The following is a 21,999-nucleotide window of genomic DNA, read 5'->3' on the forward strand; positions in this document are numbered from 1 at the left end:
TTAACTTCTAGTCACAAATACATACTAAGGATGTCTGCTGGTCTACAATAGTGGCTTGTAAACTTATGTGAGCATCAGAATCCCCTGGAAGACTTGTTAAAGCACAGACTACCAGTCACTACCCCCAGAGTTTCTGCTTCAACAGGTCTGGGATGGGGCCCATTTCTACCAAGTGCCAGGTCAACCTAATGCTGCTGGTCCAGAGGACCACTAGCAGGGATCAGCAAATTTTTTTGTGGTCGGTAAAGAGCCAGCTAATAAATATTTTAGACTTTATGAGCCATACAGTCTTTTATACTTCAATGTCATTTCATTTCAATGGAATCTCATACTTCAATTCTGTTGTTGCACAACGGTAGCCACTGACATTACATAAACCAAAGGTCGTGGCTGTGTTCCAGTGAAAGTGTACTTACAAAAATAGGAATCCTGCCTAACCTTTGCTAACCCCTGTTCTAGAACACAGGTTTGGGTTACGAAGCAGCCTGAGTTTTTCAGATCATAACAGCTGATAATAAATCTCATTAAACAACTCCCGTATAGATATCAGCAAACTACAGTCTCTGGGACAAACCCTGGCCACTGCCTTGTACAGCTATGAACCAAGAGTGTCAGATTTAAAAAAAAAAAAAACCATCTGAAAACTGCCACACCAAAAAAAGTAAGTAAAAAAAGGGGGGGTGGGGATTTGGCCAGGCATGGTAGCTCACACCTGTAATCCCAGCACTTTGGGAAGCCAAGGCAGTAGGATCACCTGAGGTCAGGAGTTTGAGACCAGCCTGGCCAACACAGTGAAACCCTGTCTCTACTAAAAATACAAAAATTTGCCACACGCCTGCCGTCCCAGCTACTCGGGAGACCGAGGCAGGAGAATCACTTGAACCCAGGATGCAGAGTTTGCAGTGAGTTGAGATCACACCACTGCACTCCAGCCTGGACAACAGAGTGAAACTGTGTCTCAAAAAAATAAAAATAAAATAATTTTTTAAATGTGGTTTTTATATTTCTAAATGGTTAGGGAAAAAATCAAAATAATATTTCTAGACATGTAACAATGAATTACATGAAATTCAAATTTTCATATCCACAAATGAAGTTATTGAAATGCAGCCACAGCCAGGTGTTTACAAATTAATCTACAGCTGCTTTCAGCACTACAATGACAGTTGAGTAGCTGCAGACTTGAGGCACATATGTGAATATTTCAAACAAGAACTACTATTCATTATACAGGACTTTATGGAGTTTTCTTTTTTAGGTTTAATTATCTTCTCATACAGATGGCCTGTAAAAATAAAATTCTTAAATGAAATAGTCAGCTTTTTATTTCCTTGGCATATATTAAAGAAAAAGTAAAAACTCAGACCAGTAATATGTACAATTCCTCAGGGTATGTACTTATAAAGACAATAATTGACGTCACCGTGAGTACACTACTTACCAAAAAGTATCCTAGAAACTTAACCTAAATATAATAGGTAATCCTCACAAATATCTTGAAAAATCTATCTCCATGTGACAAAGAAACTGAGGCAAAGAGAAGCAGGGTAACGTGTCCGGGTTCACACAGCTTCTAAGTGTTAGTGTTGATTGCAACTCAGAAACCAAGTAGGTTTCATGACTCTACTATACTGGACATTTAGTTGTGGATAATTAATTTTACCAAAAAGAAAATATTTGATCCATAATATCAGGAATCATACATATATAGCCAAGAATGCCACTATCAACTAAAACAATGGTTCATAAATGTGTACGATGACTTAAGAGCTAAGAGGGCCTTATCTTACAGACATATTGGGTTCAACATTTACAATGTAGGTTAGTAGAATTAAGTGATTACTCAAAGAGCTCTGAAAAGGAGACTTCACATTCAAAAAGCAACTTATACAGGTAGCTAAAATACAGTACCATATATTTCCTCTCATTATTTCTTTTTTTTTTTTTTTTTCTGAAATGGAATCTCGCTGGAATCCCAGGCTGGAATGCAGTGGTGTGACCTCAGCTCACTGCAACCTGCGCCTCCCAGGTTCAAGCAATTCTCCTGCCTCAGCCTCTCAAATAGTTGGGACTACAGGAGTGTGCCATCACGCCCAGCTAATTTTTGTTTTTTTTGTTTTTTGTTTTTTTGTTTAGTTGAGATGGGGTTTCACCATCTTGGCCAGGATAGTCTCGATCTCTTGACCTCGTGATCCACCCACCTCAGCCTCCCAATGTGCTGGGATTACAGGCAAGAGACACCACGCCCAGCCTTTTGTGTTTTTAGAAGAGATGAGGTTTCGCTATGTTGGCCAGGCTGGTCTCGAACTTCTGACCTCAAGTGATCTGACCTCCTCGGCCTCCCAAAGTGTTGGGATTACAGGCATGAGCCACCTGTGCCCTGCGTCCTTTTATTTTAAAAAAAGATTAACTAAAATTTCAAGATGTTCTATACCAAAATGTTATCTAAAAATAAAAACATCTTTGCGAAAGCACTCTAAATTGAGACAGAAGCAGTTAGAAAATAAAAAACTTTCATGAATTACCTTCCCAGGAGAAATGTCACAAAAGAGAATGCCAAGTTTATGAAGATGATGTAATCCAGTAACCAGGTCAATCCCAAATTCTCTCACAACATCTTCTGGGAGGTTTTCATCTTGAGCAATAACTGTTTTTAAGGAACCACCTGCAAGAAGTTGATTAAAATCACCCATTTTGACCCCCTACCATCACAGAGTACCCGAGACGTTCCATGCTGACAGATACGAACATTGAAAAATGACCAAGACAGTAAACCCTGACAGTCTGGTCGAGGAACACACATGTGAGTGAATACAGTGGCCCAAGCGCTGCAACAGAAGTCTATGCCCAAGCACCAGAGACAGATTCAGGAAAGTGCCTGCTCCCTATGGATGAATGGTGAGAGGCAAGCAGGTAAGATGAAAGGATAATAACCCTAACAGCTGAATACTAATGGTAAATACCCCAAAACTGTGCACTTAAATCATATTATACTCTCGTTTACTGTTGTGCTGTCAAGTCACATTCTGCAAAGTACTGCATGGCAAAAAAGACTATGCCTTTCCTTAACAGATAATCACAACCCTTAGCATGTGCCATTAATGAAATAAAAGGCCAAAGTCAGGCACATTGAGAATCCCATTGCTATATTCTTCCAAGGTCCCAGTTACTCCTCTACCATCTAAGTGCCAGAAACAAATTTTTTTTTTAAGGGTCAAGATTACAACAGCCAATCCATCAACAGATGAATGGATAAAGAAAATATGGTACATATATACAAGGGAGTACTATTCAGCCATAAAAGAGAGATTTTGTCATCTGCAACAACATGGTTGGAACTGGAGGTCATTATGTTAAGTAAAATAAGCCAGACACAGAAAGACAAACATTGCATGTCCTCACTCATTTGTGGGAGCTGAAAACTAAAACAATTGAAATCATGGAGATAGAGAACAGAAGAATGGCTACCAAAGGTTGGGAAGAGTAGTGGGGAGGTGGCGGGGAGTGGGGATGGTTAATGGGTGAAAATAAATAGTAAGAATGAATAAGAACTAGTACTTGATAATACAACAGGTAGCTAAAGTCAATAATAATTGAACTGTACATTTTAAAATAACTAAAAGAATATAATTGGATTGTAACACAAAGGATAAATGCTTGAGGAAATGGACACCCCATTTACCCTGATGTGCTTATTACACACTGCGTGCCTGTACCAACTATGTCATGTTCCCCATAAATATTAATATACATACCTACTATATACCTACACAAATGGAAAATTAATACAACAGCCAAATTCAGAAAACGTAAAGTCTCTGCTGGCATTGGAAAGTTGAGTATGAATTACTATGATGAAGGGAAGAGGTATTTGGGGTTTTATTTTGTTTTGGTGGGTGAGGGGCCATTACAGACGTAGGCATGTTTTACAGTTAGGATACTACATCTGGTCAGCTGAAGCAAAAAACTAATTCTAGGACTATCTCTTGATAACTTTGTCAATGTGTACATCTATGGAAGTAATTCAACCATAATTCTGTCCTATTGATTCAGAAAAATAAAATCAAGTAAGTTATTAATCCAAATTACTTAAGTTTTGTAAATTCTGTGTCAATATGATAAGTTAGATTCACAAAGCTAGTAATAATTATATCAATATTCAATTATCCTTTATTGTTACTCAATGTATAAACAGAAGTACACTAACAGTAGTACTTCATAGTAGTTAATAGTAGTACTTAGTAGTGGTTATTACATTTTTTCCCTGTTAAACTCTTAAAATTTTGAAACTAAAAGCCCAGATAATATGTATTTAGTCACCTTTCTCCCTGTATATAGTCCTAGAAAGCTGTATGAAGGAATGGCTATAATTTGTTATCTCTAATTATTTGTTGGTTCATCTTTGTACTTTTTCACATTGCTTAAAATTTTAGGAGGTACAGTATGCTTTTCACAAAAACAAAAAGATACTTTATAAATGTATTAGCTAATTAATAGCTAGTCAACTTAAAATGTTCGTTTTTATTCCTTGGGAAAATATTTTTGATAAATTAATCACCACTTTAAAACATTTCTAAATTTTTATGTATGTAATGTAATAATACACCAAAGTAAACCCAACCCAGAATTGAATTTACATAATTCTTTTTCCCAAACATCTTTGCTCTTCACCCTTCCCTAATATCCACAGAGCAATAGATTTTCAAGTTAACATAGTAAATAACATCAAAAGTAACAAAACTTACAGCATGTTTTTTTTCAATACTATATTCATAGCACTTTTTACATACTCTTTCTTACCTGTGCAGAGTTCCACCACTAGCCAGAGGTGATTGCTGGTTTCATACCATTCATGAAAAGTTACAATATTCTTGTGTTTAATTTCATGGGTGAGACGAACCTATAAAAACACAGAGCATTCACTCTAAAAAGAAATACCTAAAACTCTTACAACCACTGAGAAAAACCTAAATATACAATTGGTAAGTGGATAAGAAAATGGTGACATTTATTTGGTGGAATTCGATACAGATATTAGAAATCATGATTATGAGGGCTAGTCACACAGAAAAACACTACCTTAAAAATAAACTTTTTTGGCCATGCACGGTGACTCACACCTCTAACAATCCCGGCACTTTGGGAGACAGAAGTGGGCGGATGACTTGAAGTCAGGAGTTCAAGAGCAGCCTGACCAACATGGTGAAACCCCGTCTCTACTAAAAATACAAAAATCAGTTGGGTATGACGGCACACGCCGTTCAGTAGCCTGAAATTCAAGCTACTTGGAGACTAAGGCAGGAAAATTGCTTGAACTCAGAAGGCAGAAGTTGCAGTGTGCTGAGATGGTGCCACTGCACTCCAGCCTGGGTGACAGAGCAAGACTCCATTTCTAAATAAATAAATAAATAAATTTTTTAAAACTTGTGTAATACTCTTTTGCATGTCTCTGTAAATATAAATTTGCAAAAGAATTATTTATAGAAAAATGACCAGAAGATATTCACCAACATAGCTACTGTTATTAGTGAAACTGCTGGTGTTTTTTAATTCTACTTTTCTCTCATTTTCTATTGGCTATACTAATACACACTACTTTCATAGCCAAGAAAGAAAAAATAATTTTAAAGGGAAAAAATTTCTCCTAAGTAAACATAACCTACCTACTCAATAATACAATAGTTAACTAAGTTGTATTATCAACTGACAAAATATTGTCAACATTAAAATGTATACTTAATTTTAATACAAAGAGGAATGAGTGTTATAATGTTAATTGAGAAGGGCAAAAAACAAAATTATACCACGACTAAACCATTAAAGAACAAACTCAGAAACTAGAAGGAAACAAACCAAGACATGAGCAATGATTATCTTTTTTTTTTTTTTTTTTTTTTTTTTTTGAAGGAGTCTTACTCTGTCATCCAGGCTGGAGTACAGTGGTGCAATCTCAGCTCACTGCAACCTCTGCCTCCCGGGTTCAAGCAATTCTCTGCCTCAGCCTCCCAAGTAGCTGGGATTACAGGTACATACCACCATGCCCAGCCAATTTTTGTACTTTTAGTAGAGATGGGGTTTCACCATGTTGGTCAGGCTGGTCATGAACTCCTGACCTCAAGTGATGCACCCGCCTTGGCCTCCCACAGTGCTGGGATTACAGGTGTGAGCCACTGTGCCCGGTTAAGCAATGATTATCTTTAGGTGATAGGACAATTGCCCTTTTTTCTTCTATTCATTTTTCCCTATTGTCCAAGTTTCTACAGTGAAGTTGTATTTTTTTTTTTTTAATTTTTAAAAGAACTCTCAGGATTCTACAATCTACTTTTAAAAATATTCCTGGTCTGGACACCCCACACTTCACACGGTGGAGTACACCCCTGAGAGGAAGCTTCCAAAGCAAGAATCAGACAGGTACACTCGTTGTTCACCAGTATTCTATCTTCTGCAGCCTCTGCTGCTGACACCCAGGCAAACAGGGTCTGGAGTGGACCTCAAGCAATCTCCAACAGACCTACAGCTGAGGGTCCTGACTGTTAGAAGGAAAACTAACAAAGAGGAAGGACAGCCACACCAAAACCCCATCAGTACATCACCATCATCAAAGACCAGAGGCAGACAAAACCACAAAGATGGGGAAAAAGCAGGGCAGAAAAGCTGGAAATTCAAAAAATAAGAGCGCATCGCCCCCTCCAAAGGAACGCAGCTCATCGCCAGCAACGGATCAAAGCTGGACGGAGAATGACTTTGACGAGATGAGAAAAGAAGGCTTCAGTCCATCAAACTTCTCAGAGCTAAAGGAGGAATTACGAACCCAGCGCAAAGAAACTAAAAATCTTGAAAAAAGAGTGGAAGAATTGATAACCAGAATAATTAATGCAGAGAAGGCCATAAACGAACGGGCAGAGATGAAAACCATGACATGAGAAATACATGACAAATGCACAAGCTTCAGTAACCGACTCGATCAACTGGAAGAAAGAGTATCAGCGATTGAGGATCAAATGAATGAAATGAAGCGAGAAGAGAAATCTAAAGAAAAAAGAAGAAAAAGAAATGAACAAAGCCTCCAAGAAGTATGGGATTATGTAAAAAGACCAAATCTACGTCTGATTGGGGTGCCTGAAAGTGAGAGGGAAAATGGAACCAAGTTGGAAAATACTCTTCAGGATATCATCCAGGAGAACTTCCCCAACCTAGTAGGGCTGCCCAACATTCAAATTCAGGAAATACAGAGAACGCCACAAAGATACTCCTCGAGAAGAGCAACTCCAAGACACATAATTGCCAGATTCACCAAAGTTGAAATGAAGGAAAAAATCTTAAGGGCAGCCAGAGAGAAAGGTCGGGTTACCCACAAAGGGAAGCCCATCAGACTAACAGCAGATCTCTTGGCAGAAACTCTACAAGCCAGAAGAGAGTGGGGGCCAATATTCAGCATTCTTAAAGAATTTTAAACCCAGAATTTCATATCCAGCCAAACTAAGTTTCATAAGTGAAGGAGAAATAAAATCCTTCACAGACAAGCAAATGCTTAGAGATTTTGTCACCACCAGGCCTGCCTTACAAGAGGCCCTGAAGGAAGCACTAAACATGGAAAGGAACAACCGGTACCAGCCATTGCAAAGACATGCCAAAATGTAAAAACCATCGAGGCTAGGAAGAAACTGCATCAACAAACAAGCAAAATAACCAGTTAATATCATAATGGCAGGATCAAGTTCACACATAACAATCTTAACCTTAAATGTAAATGGACTAAATGCTCCCATTAAAAGACACAGACTGGCAAACTGGATAAAGAGTCAAGACCCATCAGTCTGCTGTATTCAGGAGACCCATCTCACATGCAGAGACACACATAGGCTCAAAATAAAGGGATGGAGGAAGATCTACCAAGCCAATGGAAAACAAAAAAAAAGCAGGAGTTGCAATACTAGTCTCTGATAAAACAGACTTTAAACCATCAAAGATCAAAAGAGACATAGAAGGCCATTACAGGCCGGGCGTGGTGGCTCAAGCCTGTAATCCCAGCACTTTGGGAGGCCGAGACGGGCGGATCATGAGGTCAGGAGATCGAGACCATCCTGGCTAACACAATGAAACCCCGTCTCCACTAAAAATACAAAAAAATTAGCCGGGCGTGGTGGCGGCGCCTGTAGTCCCAGCTACTCGGGAGGCTGAGGCAGGAGAATGGCGGGAACCCGGGAGGCGGAGCTTGCAGTGAGCCGAGATTGCGCCACTGCACTCCAGCCTGGGCGACAGAGCGAGACTCCGCCTCAAAAAAAAAAAAAAAAAAAAAGAAGGCCATTACATAATGGTAAAGGGATCAATTCAACAGGAAGAGCTAACTATCCTAAATATATATGCACCCAATACAGGAGCACCCAGATTCATAAAGCAAGTCCTTAGAGACTTACAAAGAGACTTAGACTCCCATACAATAATAATGGGAGACTTCAACACCCCACTGTCAACATTAGACAGATCTATGAGACAGAAAGTTAACAAGGATATCCAGGAATTTAACTCATCTCTGCAGCAAGCAGACCTAATAGACATCTACAGAACTCTCCATCCCAAATCAACAGAATATACATTCTTCTCAGCACCACATCGCACTTATTCCAAAATTGACCACATAATTGGAAGTAAAGCACTCCTCGGCAAATGTACAAGAACAGAAATTATAACAAACTGTCTCTCAGACCACAGTGCAATCAAACTAGAACTCAGGACTAAGAAACTCAATCAAAACTGCTCAACTACATGGAAACTGAATAAACTGCTCCTGAATGACTACTGGGTACATAACGAAATGAAGGCAGAAATAAAGATGTTCTTTGACACCAACGAGAACAAAGATACAACATACCAGAATCTCTGGGACACAATTAAAGCAGTGTGTAGAGGGAAATTTATAGCACTAAATGCCCACAAGAGAAAGCTGGAAAGATCTAAAATTGACACTCTAACATCACAATTAAAAGAACTAGAGAAGCAAGAGCAAACACAGTCAAAAGCTAGCAGAAGGCAAGAAATAACTAAGATCAGAGCAGAACTGAAGGAGATAGAGACACAAAAAACTCTCCAAAAAATCAATGAATCCAGGAGTTGGTTTTTTGAAAAGATCAACAAAATTGATAGACCGCTAGCAAGACTAATAAAGAAGAAAAGAGAGAAGAATCAAATAGACGCAATAAAAAATGATAAAGGGGATATCACCACCGACCCCACAGAAATACAAACTACCATCAGAGAATACTATAAACACCTCTACGCAAATAAACTAGAAAATCTAGAAGAAATGGATAATTTCCTGGACACTTACACTCTCCCAAGACTAAACCAGGAAGAAGCTGAATCCCTGAATAGACCAATAGCAGGCTCTGAAAGTGAGGCAATAATTAATAGCCTACCAACCAAAAAAAGTCCAGGACCAGATGGATTCACAGCTGAATTCTACCAGAGGTACAAGGAGGAGCTGGTACCATTCCTTCTGAAACTATTCCAATCAATAGAAAAAGAGGGAATCCTCCCTAACTCATTTCATGAGGCCAACATCATCCTGATACCAAAGCCTGGCAGAGACACAACAAAAAAAGAGAATTTTAGACCAATATCCCTGATGAACATCGACGCAAAAATCCTCAATAAAATACCGGCAAACCAGATCCAGCAGCACATCAAAAAGCTTATCCACCATGATCAAGTGGGCTTCATCCCTGGGATGCAAGGCTGGTTCAACATACGCAAATCAATAAACGTAATCCAGCATATAAACAGAACCAAAGACAAGAACCACATGATTATCTCAATAGATGCAGAAAAGGCCTTTGACAAAATTCAACAGCCCTTCATGCTAAAAACTCTCAATAAATTCGGTATTGATGGAACGTATCTCAAAATCTTAAGAGCTATTTATGACAAACCCACAGCCAATATCATACTGAATGGGCAAAATCTGGAAAAATTCTCTTTGAAAACTGGCACAAGACAGGGATGCCCTCTCTCACCACTCCTATTCAACATAGTGCTGGAAGTTCTGGCTAGGGCAATCAGGCAAGAGAAAGAAATCAAGGGTATTCATTAGGAAAAGAAGAAATCAAATTGTCCCTGTTTGCAGACGACATGATTGTGTATTTAGAAAACTCCATCGTCTCAGCCCAAAATCTCCTTAAGCTGAGAAGAAACTTCAGCAAAGTCTCAGGATACAAAATTAATGTGCAAAAATCACAAGCATTCTTATACACCAGTAACAGACAAACAGAGAGCCATTTCATGAATGAACTTCCATTCACAATTGCTTCAAAAGAGAATAAAATACCTAGGAATCCAACTTACAAGGGATGTCAAGGACCTCTTCAAGGAGAACTACAAACCACTGCTCAGTGAAATAAAAGAGGACATAAACAAATGGAAGTACATACCATGCTCATGGATAGGAAGAATCAATATCGTGAAAATGGCCATACTGCCCAAGGTTATTTATAGATTCAATGCCATCCCCATCAAGCTACCAATGAGTTTCTTCACAGAATTGGAAAAAACTGCTTTAAAGTTCATATGGAACCAAAAAACAGCCCGCATCTCCAAGACAATCCTAAGTCAAAAGAACAAAGCTGGAGGCATCACGCTACCTGACTTCAAACTATACTACAAGGCTACAGTAACCAAAACAGCATGGTACTGGTACCAAAACAGAGATATAGACCAATGGAACAGAACAGAGTCCTCAGAAATAATACCACACATCTACAGCCATCTGATCTTTGATAAACCTGAGAAAAACAAGAACTGGGGAAAGGATTCCCTATTTAATAAATGGTGCTGGGAAAATTGGCTAGCCATAAGTAGAAAGCTGAAACTGGATCCTTTCCTTACTCCTTATATGAAAATTAATTCAAGATGGATTAGAGACTTAAATGTTAGACCTAATACCATAAAAACCCTAGAAGAAAACCTAGGTAATACCATTCAGGACATAGGCATGGGCAAGGACTTCATGTCTAAAACACCAAAAGCAACGGCAACAAAAGCCAAAATTGACAAATGGGATCTCATTAAACTAAAGAGCTTCTGCACAGCAAAAGAAACTACCATCAGAGTGAAAAGGCAACCTACAGAATGGGAGAACATTTTTGCAATCTAGTCATCAGACAAAGGGCTAATATCCAGAACCTACAAAGAACTCAAACAAATTTACAAGAAAAAAAACAAACAACCCCATCAAAAAGTGGGCAAAGGATATGAACAGACAGTTCTCAAAAGAGGACATTCATACAGCCAACAGACACATGAAAAAATGTTCATCATCACTGGCCATCAGAGAAATGCAAATCAAAACCACAATGAGATACCATCTCACACCAGTTAGAATGGCAGTCATTAAAAAGTCAGGAAACAACAGGTGCTGGAGAGGATGTGGAGAAACAGGAACACTTTTACACTGTTGGTGGGATTGTAAACTAGTTCAACCATTATGGAAAACAGTATGGCAATTCCTCAAGGATCTAGAACTAGATGTACCATATGACCCAGCCATCCCATTACTGGGTATATACCCAAAGGATTATAAATCATGCTGCTATAAAGACACATGCACACGTATGTTTATTGCAGCACTATTCACAATAGCAAAGACTTGGAATCAACCCAAATGTCCATCAGTGACAGACTGGATTAAGAAAATGTGGCACATATACACCATGGAATACTATGCAGCCATAAAAAAGGATGAGTTTGTGTCCTTTGTAGGGACATGGATGCAACTGGAAACCATCATTCTTAGCAAACTATCGCAAGAACAGAAAACCAAACACCGCATGTTCTCACTCATAGGTGGGAACTGAACGATGAGATCACTTGGACTTGGGAAGGGGAACATCACACACTGGGGCCTATCACGGGGAGGGGGGAGGGGGGAGGGATTGCACTGGGAGTTATACCTGATGTAAATGACGAGTTGATGGGTGCTGACGAGTTGATGGGTGCAGCACACCAACATGGCACAAGTATACATATGTAACAAACCTGCACATTATGCACATGTACCCTAGAACTTAAAGTATAATAAAAATATATATATATATTCCTGGTCTGGCCAGGTGTGGTGGTTCACGCCTGTAATTCCAGCACTTTGGGAGGCCAAGGCGGGCAGATCACAAGGTCAGGAGATTGAGACCATCCTGGCTAACATGGTGAAACCCTGTCTCTACTAAAAATAAAAAAATTAGCCTGGCATGGTGGCAGGCACATGCAGTCCCACTCCTCAGGAGGCTGAAGCAGGAGAATGGCGTGAACCCGGGAGGCAGAGCTTGCAGTGAGCCAAGATTGTGCCACTGCACCCCAGTCTGGGCAACAGAGCAAGACTCTGTCTCAAAAAAAAAAAAAAAAAAAAAGCAATTCCTGGTCAATGGCAGTGGCTCATGCCTGTAATCCCAACACTTTAGGAGGCCAAGGCAGGAGGATCACTTGAGCCAGGGGTCCCCAACTCCTGGCCGTGGACCGGTCCAGGTCCATGGCCTGTTAGGAACCAGGCCAGACAGCAGCAGGTGAACAGTCAGCAAGCAAGCATTACTTCTTGAGCTTGCCTCCTGTCAGATCAGTAGCAGCATTAGATTCTCACAGAAGTGCAAACGCTATTGTGAACTGCGCATGGGAGGGATCCAGGCTGCCCACTCCTTATGAGAATCTAATGCCTGATGATCTGAGGTGGAACAGTTTCATCCCGAAACAATCCCCACCCCATGAAAAAACTGTCTTCCACAAAACTAGTCCCTGGTGTCAAAAAAAAAGTTGGGGACCAGTGCCACAGTTTTATATATATAGACATATATATAAACATAGAAATTGACCCTTCTAGTCTTAAAGCTTGAAACTTACATCTGTTTTATTTGAATTGCTTCCTCAGGAAAGGACCCCCCCCAAACCTCTCAAAAAGTATCAAGGTACTGAAGCTCACCAGATCACCATACCCAGACATGAGGTGCCAGGCCCCTGATTCATCATGATTGCTTCCTTTCACCTCCAAAGGTCTGTTTTCTCACACATTGCTATGTTTCTTTCCTGTTATATGAACCCCTAATTTTAGTCAGTCAAGGAGACTGGTTTTTGAGACTGAGCTCCCATCACCTTGGCAGCAGCACCTGATTAAAGCCTTCTTCCCTGGCAATAGGTGTCATCTCAGTGATTGGTTTTCTGTGTGGAAAACAGCAGGACCTAGACCAAACCCCTGGTGTTTCAGTAACAGTTTTAACACAAGCCTGAGCAATATAGCAAGACCTCATCTCCACTAAAAATTTTTTTTTAATTAGCCAGGCATGGTGATGCATACCTGTAGTCCCAGCTACTCAGGACACTGAGGCAGGATAGCTGGAGCCCAGGAGTTCAAGGCTGCAGTGAACTGTGTTGCACCACTGCACTCCAGCCTGGGCAAGACAGCAAGACCCCAACTCCAAAAAAAAAAGAAACATTCTTATTTTCTGTTCGATAAGTATTTAAAAAAAAAAAAAAAGAAAGAAACATCCTAGATGAATCCTAGTGTCATCAATTCACCCTATTGTAAAAGGTATCTTTACAATAAGCACACTGATCTTAAAAATGTACATTTCTGTCAGATCATAAGAATACTCGTGCATAAAAAACAAATAATAAACATGCAAAAGCCTATCTGTTAAAAAATACTAAGTTGTTCTGGAGGTTTTGCTTTCTCCTTTTAAAATTCCACTAAATACGAAAAATAAAACCACAAAAATGTGTGCATTACTAGCAAACCATCAAGATCCAAAATTGCTGACAACTAACAAAGTGCTTTCAATTCTGTCCTTTTTTTTTTTTTTTTTTTTTGAAACAAGGTCTCACTCTATACCCAGGCTGGAGCACAGTGGCACAATCATGGCTCACTGTAGCCTTCATCTATTGGGCTCAAGGGATCCTCCTCCTCCCTCAGCCTCCAGAGTAGTGGGGACCATAGTTGCACCACTACATTCGGTTGACTTTTTTGATTTTTTGCATACACAAGGTCTCACTTTGTTGCCCCAGTTGGTCTTGAACTCCTGGATTCAACCAATCCTCCCACCTCAGCCTCCCAGAGTGCTGGGATTACAGGTATGAGTCACTGTGCTCAGCTTTAAAAAATAAATAAATAAATAAACTTTTTTTTAAAGTTACATCCAAACTCTACTACCACTTAACACAAACAGATGAGCCCATATATACAGAGCTCCCCATTTTAAAAATGAAACACTCTGTGAACAACTAGGTGGGCTCATACCGTAGCACAATTAGAGGAAAATGGATCCACATAACTTAGAAGACAGAGGAGTTAAAAAACAGAAAGCAGAGTGACCAAGAGAAAATTTAAGGAGCAACTTGCAAGAAACTACAAAACTAAAATGAAAAACTTAGCCAGGCATGGTGGCACATGCTTGTGGTCCCAGCTACTAGAGAGGCTGAGGCAGGAGGATCCCTTGAGCCCAGAAGTCAAGGCGCAGTGAGCCGTGATCACATCACTGCACCCAGCCTGAGCGACAGAGAAAGAAAGAAAGGAGGAAGGAAGGAAGGAAGGGAGGGAGGGAGGGAGGGAGGGAGGGAGGGAAGGAGGGAGGGAAAGAAACTGCAAAACTAATAAGGCCACCAAAGAATAAGGAAGACCACCTGGTGTCCATGTTTAAGGACTCCCACTGATTCAGGCACAGGAAGGGGGAGGTCCTGATGAAAAATAAAGGGGACATGGCAATTACAACAGAATCACCAACAGAATCTGGGCCCCAGCACTTCCTTCCAGCACTCCTCATCATTCAACATACGCCCCATGCCCACTCTTCTAAATGATGGACCAAACTGCCTCTCAAAGTCTTGCCCTCCACCTTCACCTCAACCACCTATCTATCCATGGTTACTCCACAGACCTACAGTGTTCAATGTGGGAGCGATGTGCCACACAGGGCTACTCAGAACTCAAAAAGTGGCTTGTCTGAACTGGGATGTGCTACAGATGTGAAATACACACAGTATTCTGAAGACTTCATACCAAAAAATAATAAACAATATCTCAATAATAGTTTTTACCGGCCAGGTGCAGTGGCTCACGACTGTAAACCCAACACTTTGGGAGGCCGAGGTGGGCAGATCACTTGAGGTCAGGAGTTTGAGACCAGCCTGGCCAACATGGTGAAATCCTATCTCTACAAAAAATACAAAAATTAGGCGGGCATGGTGGTACATGTCTGAAGTTCCAGGAACTTAGGAGGCTGAGGCAGGAGAATCACTTGAACCCAGAAGGCAGAGGTTGCAGAAAGCCTAGATCGCACCACTGCACTCCAGCCTGGGTGGGAGAGCAAGACTTCATCTCAAATAAATAAAAAAAAAATAGTTTTTACCAATTATATGTTGAAATGATCGTACATTGTGTACACTGGTTTTAGAAATATATTACCAAAGTTAGGCTGGGCGCGATGGCTCACGCCTGTAATCCCAGCACTTTGGGAGGCTGAGGTGGGTGGATCACAAGGTCAGGAGATCAAGACCATCCTGGCTAACACAGTGAAACTCCATCTCTACTAAAAATACAAAAAATTAGCCGGGCGTGGTGGCAGGCGCCTATAGTCCCAGCTACTCAGGAGGCTGAGGCAGGAGAATGGCGTGAACCCGGGAGGCGGAGCTTGCAGTGAGCCGAGATGGTACCGCTGCAAGACTCTGTCTCCAAAAAAAAAAGAAAGAAAGAAAGAAAGAAATACATTACCAAAGTTAATTTCACCCATTTGTTTTTCATTTTTCAATGTGGCTACTAAAAAATTCAAAATTAGATTTGTGGCCCCCATTATATTTTTATTAGATGGTGTTGCTAGACTTTTACTAAAAACTGCATTACCAACAAAATCTCTTTCACACATCCTAGCCTGTGACAATATACACACACTTTCCAGCTTGCTCCCACGAGCATTCCAATTCTGGTTAAACTCAACCAACCCTCCACATACTCTGCAGCTACTCAAGCAGGTAAAGCAGAAGCTCCTCAAGCATGTAAAGCAGAAACAAACGGTGCTGCCTGATTTACTTTAAATGTATGATCACAAATCTCAAATGGCCCAAGACAATCTGCTCTTCAAGTGACCATTCACACCTCTTCTTTCCTCTCCTTCCTACCTCCTAACTGATGACTTTGCTTATTTCAGGGAAGGTAGAACCAAACAGAAGAAAACTTTCTCAGGCTCCTGGCGTGGAATCTACCAACTTGCATCTTGTACCATACCCTGCCTCCCCTCAGTTACCCAAGCTCCTTCCAAAAGTCAAAGCCTCCCCTTGTATATATGATCCCAACCCCCCTCAAACTTCACTTATATTACTTTCTGCTCTCCACATTATGCTGAGTATTTTTCCATTACTAATAGACCATTTCCATCAGCATACAAACATGTTGCAATTATTATCTTTACGGAAAAGCTGCTAGTTGCTTACCTAAATCTTTAATAACAGAATTCCTATATGACAAAAACAGCCTTGTGCCTGTCCAGAAAAAGATTTCTCCCACTCCTGCCCAGACAGGGGACACCAACAAGATGTTAACAGGGTCAGTAGCTCAGGTTTCCTGGAAAACACTTAATGGGGTTTATTCAAGGTAACCCCGTGGCACCTCCTTTCTTCCCCTTCCTCCCTGGAAAGCTGACATGGTAACTAAAGCGACATGGCCATCCAGCAACTGTGAAATGGCCTTGCACATAAGCCAAGTTAAATAAGGATAGGAGAGAAGAATGACAGGGAATTGATGACATGGTAGAATCAGTTTGCAAGTGCAGTTTCCTTTACATGAGAGAAAATAAACCACCTGTTTTAATACATGTAATTTCACAGGAGGATGAGGCAGGAGAATTGCCTGAACCCAGGAGGTGGAGGTTGCAGTGAGCTGAAAGCATGCCACTATACTCCAGTCTGGATGACAGAGTGAGATCCTGTCTCAAAAAAAAAAGGAAAAAAAAAAAAAAACATGTCATTTCAGATCTCAGGAGTCAGAGGTAACTCCTGATAACTCTTTCCATCTCAACCTCCTGTCTCCATCCAGTTATCATCCCATTTCTCTGCTCCTTGATACAGCAAAACTCCTTAAGGATGGCCTCTACCTTCAGTCCCTCTTTTTATAAGAAGTGTACTTATTTATTTTTGTAGAGATAGGGTCTTGCTATGTTGCCCCGGCTGGTCTCAAACTCCTGGCCTCAAGCAATCCTCCCACCTCAGCCTCCCAAAACACCAGGATTACAGGAATGAGCCACTAAGCCCAGCTCGCTCCCCCGTAAACATATTCTAATTCCAGCTTTCATCCCCACCACTTTCTGAAACCACTCTCTTCAAGGTTATCAGTGGCCTCTCCATTGCCAAATCCTCAGTTCTCACCTTATTAGCAGCATCTCACACAAGTGGTTTATCTCATCACCGTATACTACTGTCTTTATTTGACCTCTATAACATCCCATGATTTGGCCAATATTTTTAGTTACAGAGAACAGAATCTATTCTGGCTAACAAAAGGACTTATAAGGGGCCTAGATAATTCCAGAATTAATGATGGAAAGTTCCTGAAACAGAATCTAGGCTCAATTTCTGGAAAGAGTTCCCAAACCACACCATAAAACTGAGCCACCAGAGGAGCTCCTATCTCCATCAGAACATTAAGGAATCAAGACTCTGCCATCACAGCTATCACAGCTGTCAGCACCAAAGTGCTGCCTCTGCCACCAGTAGGAAGCCACCACATCCAAACCATACTGCCTCTGCCTCAAGATGTGCTGGCAAATGGATGCCTTGGGGCCTTTACCACTTACATCAGTTTGGAATCCAAGTGTCCTTCTACTGCATCTAATTAATTTAATCACAATCCCACCTAGAACTCTGGCTGCAAAGAGTCAGGGAATTGCAGTTTGTAGCTCCCCAGAGCCTGCAGAACAGGAGAACATGCCAGAATGGGTGATAAGCAAACCAATCCACAGTTACCCACACTCTCCAGCTCCCCTCCTCTCTCACTGGATGCTCCCTTTCACTCTCCTTTGCTGGGTCCTCCTTCTCCTTACACTTGCTAAATGTTACAGTGAAGGTCCTGAGTCCTCTTCTATCTTCCCTCACATTGGCCTAATGTCTTATGCTGATGACATATAATTTTGACACATAAAGATACACAGCATTTCCATCCCTCCAGAAAGTACTTTGTGCCCATTTCCAGATGTCTTCCTTAAATTTACATCTCCACCCTGATCAACCCCCTAAACTGCAGACTCAAATACCCAATGTCTTCCAATGGGCACCCAAAATTAAAATGCCCGAATCCATTGTTTTCCTAGTCTTTTTTCCCTCAGTGTTATCACCATCCTTCCAGTCATGTAGGCCAAAACCCTAGGATAATCATTGACTTCTCTTTCACACCTCACACCCAATCCATGACCAAAAACAATCATCTGTACTCTACACATGTATTCAGACTCTTCATTCATAGAAAGTCAAAACCAGCAAAATTAATCAGTGGAGTTAGAAGTCAAGATCATGATTACCCTTGGGTGGGAAGAAAGAGACTGGCGGGGGCAGGAAGGGCATCTAAAATACTGCTCATGTTATTTCTTGATTATGTGCTGGTTTCACTGGTGTATTTGTTTTATGAAAATTTAAGCATACAATTATGCTTTCCTGTATGTATATACTTCAGTAAAAAGATTCACTCAAAATGGAATACATTTTAGTAATAAAGGAATAACTATAATACTTGCAGTAACACAGGTGAATCTCAATAACATCTTAAGGAAAAGAAGTGTGACACAAAAAAGTACACACCACAGGAACCCATTTACTTGAGGTTCAAGAATAGGCAAAATAATCTACAATGATAGAAGTAAGAACAGTGCTGGGGGCAGTGTTGAAGATGACATCTGGAGAGGTCAGGAAGCACTTTCTGGAGGAATAGACAGACTATTTCTTGATTTGGATGTTACATGACTTGCATACATTTGTTAAAAGTCATTGAACTATACACTACACTATTCAGGTGTGCCTAAGACCTCAAAGATCCCAGAATTACACTAATGCCTGTACTAGATATTCCTCATTCTCTTGGAATCCAGTACATTTCCCAATAGTACTTGTTCTACTTGGAAAGGCATCAGTTTACCATGGTAGCGAAATTTTCCCTGGGGTTGTGCTATCCACCCTTATGGCCAGCATTTGTAGTGTGTGTCACAAGTTGTATTCTCATGGTGAGATAGTTTCTCTGCTGTGATCAGGTTTCCCTGTTGCAGTCAAAGGAACAAGTGATTTAATCGGGATAAGTTTTACAGAAGATGGTGGCATTTGTTCTGGATCCTGATAAGCCTAAAAAGTATCACAAAGCTTCTTGTCTGAAAATTTCTCCCACAGTGGCCCTACTGCAGTCTTTGAAAATTCCCTATTATCCATTCCCCTGAATTAAGCCTTTGACAGATTCCAAAATGCTATCAAAATGTGATCACAGAAGGGGATGATACTTCAAGGAAAATGAATTTGTTACATTAGCTAGACACATCATCCAGCAGGGTCCTAAAATGAAGGAACAAGAGACAGGTAAATTATGACACCTGAAAGTGTGGTTATGAAAAGGTCCAAAGCAAGGGAAAGTACTGAGGAGGACTGTCAACGTGACAACTGAGAACAGCCAGTGGGAAGCATGATGGTAAATGCTATATGGAGAAGAGGAGAAAAAAGGCCATGAAGTCAAACTCTTCGTTACATGTAATTTTTTTCTTGGCCTACCCTGCTGGCCTCCTCAACTGGAGAAGGGGCATAGGTACCATGATCCGACAGATCTGAACCAACTGTAGATCAGGATAATACTGACATCATAGGCAATTGTGAGAAGTGAATGCACACAGCATAGTGGCTGGAACATATTAGATATACTCAATAAATGGTAGCATATGATGAACTTCTGCAAAGGAAAAGAGTAGAAATGCTTCTGCAAGGTATGGGACACAGGAGTTTCCAAGAGCTAAGACCCCTAAAAAGCAGCGACTTGGACAACCATTTGAATGGAGTGTTCATACATGCCTTGATTCCTCTATCTCACCTATCTAGCTGAGCTACTATCTAGCTCAGAAGTACAGGATCTGCCTCTGACCGATCATTTCGCCCTCTAACACAGCAGACACTCAACAATACGCTTTTGTTGTTGAAGTGAGTGAATGGATCTTGGGAAAGAGAGAGGCTTCCCCAGCCTCTATAAATCAGGAATAAGGCAGACAGAAAACAGTGGCCTTTCTATATCCATTAAAACTCTTGCACATGCTGAAACTGCCCTCATCCTTCTTTCCCACACATGACCCCACATCCCTCTTCTCAACTCTCTTCCAGTTCTGGGTATTTCCCTCTCCATCTACACATTCTCTATGTATTTCTTGTTCCAGTGGTAACTATGAATAACAGACATCATGAAAGAATATTTAAGCCGGGCACAGTGGCTCCCACCTATCATCCCAGCATTCAGGAGGCTGAGGTGGGCAGATCACTTGAGGTCAGGAGTTTGATGGCAGCCTGACCAACATAGTGAAACCCCGTCTCTAATAAAAATACAAAGATTCACTGGGCATGGTAGTGTGCACCTGTAATCCCAGCTACTCAGGAGGCTGGGGCAAGAGAATCGCTTGCACAGGGGAGGCAGAGGTTGCAGTGAGCCAAGATCACACCACTGCACTCCAGCCTGGACGACAGAGTCTGGACTCTGTCTCAAAAAAAAAAAGAAAGAGTGTTTATTAAGTGGCAGGCACTATACTAAATATCCTACTATCTTAGTGAAAGCTAGATATGTCAACAAAATACAAGCAAATTGAATTCAGCAGTATATTAAAAGGATTATGCACTGTAACCAAGTGGGTTTATTCCTGGAAAACAAAGATGGTCGAACATATGAAAATGTAATATACCACATTATGAAGGGGGGAAAAAAGTATGATCATCTCAATTAATACAGAAAATGCACTTGGCAAAATTCAACAACCTTTAAAAAAAAAAAAAAAAAAAAAACTCCACAAGCTAGAATAGAAGGAAACTATCTCAACATAATAAAAGTCATATATGAAAAAGCCAAAGTAAACAACATAGTCAATGGTGAAAGAGTAAAGCTTTTCCTCTAACATAAAGAAGTAGGCAAGAATGTCTGCTTTCTCCACTTCTAGTCAAAATGGTATAAAAAGTCCTAGCCAGAGCAATTACACAAGAAAAAAAAAAAAGGTATCCAAATTGGAAAGGAAAAAGTAAAATCAACTCTGTTTGCAGACGGTATGATTGATTTTATATGTAAAAAACCCTAAGGCCAGGTGTGGCGGCTCATGCCTGTAATCCCAGCACTTTGGGAGGCCGAGGCGGGCAAATCACCTGAGGTCAGGAGTTCGAGAGCAGCCTGGCCAACACAGTGAAATCCCATCTCTACTAAAAATACAAAAAAATTAGCCAGGCGTGGTGGCAGGCACCTGAAATCGCAGCTACTTGGGAGGCTGAGGCAGGAGAATCGTTTGAACCTGGGAGGCAGAGGTTGCAGTGTGCCAAGATCACGCCACTGAACTCCTGCCTGGGTGACAGACTGAGACTTTGTCTCAAAAAAAAAAAAAAAAAAAAAACCCTGAAGTTTCCATAAAATAAACTGTCAAAACAAAAACAAATTTTGCAAAGTAAAATACAAAGTCCAGGTCCAACAATCAAAAGATTAGCAGAATTTCTCTTTTTTTTTTTTTTTTTTTTTGAGACGGCGTTTCACTCTTGTTGCCCAGGCTGGAGCACAATGGCATGATCTCAGCTCACTGCAACCTCTGCCTTCCAGGTTCACACGATTCTCCTGCCTCAGCCTTCCAAGTAGCTGAGATTACAGATGCCCACCACCATACCCAGCTAATTTTTGTATTTTTAGTAGAGACGGGGTCTCACCTTGTTGGCCAGGCTGGTCTCAAACTCCTGACCTCAGGTGATCTGCCCCCCTTGGCTTCCCAAAGTGATGGG

General features: G+C 40.8%; 1 protein-coding gene across 9 annotated transcripts in view; it reads right to left on the reverse strand.

Moving 5' to 3' along the window:
* LOC105480615 (unc-51 like kinase 4) overlaps positions 1 to 21,999 on the reverse strand; it is a 682,911-nt gene that overhangs the window by 648,220 nt on the left and 12,692 nt on the right. For all 9 annotated transcript variants that reach the window (XR_011619999.1, XR_011620000.1, XM_071091486.1 and 6 more), the window contains exons 3-4: positions 4,801 to 4,900; positions 2,526 to 2,665 (exon numbers count right to left, since the gene is read on the reverse strand). Coding sequence is in view for 7 of the 9 variants with exons in the window: in XM_071091486.1 (XP_070947587.1) it covers positions 2,526 to 2,665; positions 4,801 to 4,900 (240 nt within the window). In the remaining 2 variants the exon portion in view is untranslated. The remainder of the gene's footprint in view (positions 1 to 2,525; positions 2,666 to 4,800; positions 4,901 to 21,999) is intronic.

This window comes from Macaca nemestrina, chromosome 2 (assembly GCF_043159975.1).
Source record: "Macaca nemestrina isolate mMacNem1 chromosome 2, mMacNem.hap1, whole genome shotgun sequence".
NCBI lineage: Eukaryota > Metazoa > Chordata > Mammalia > Primates > Cercopithecidae > Macaca > Macaca nemestrina.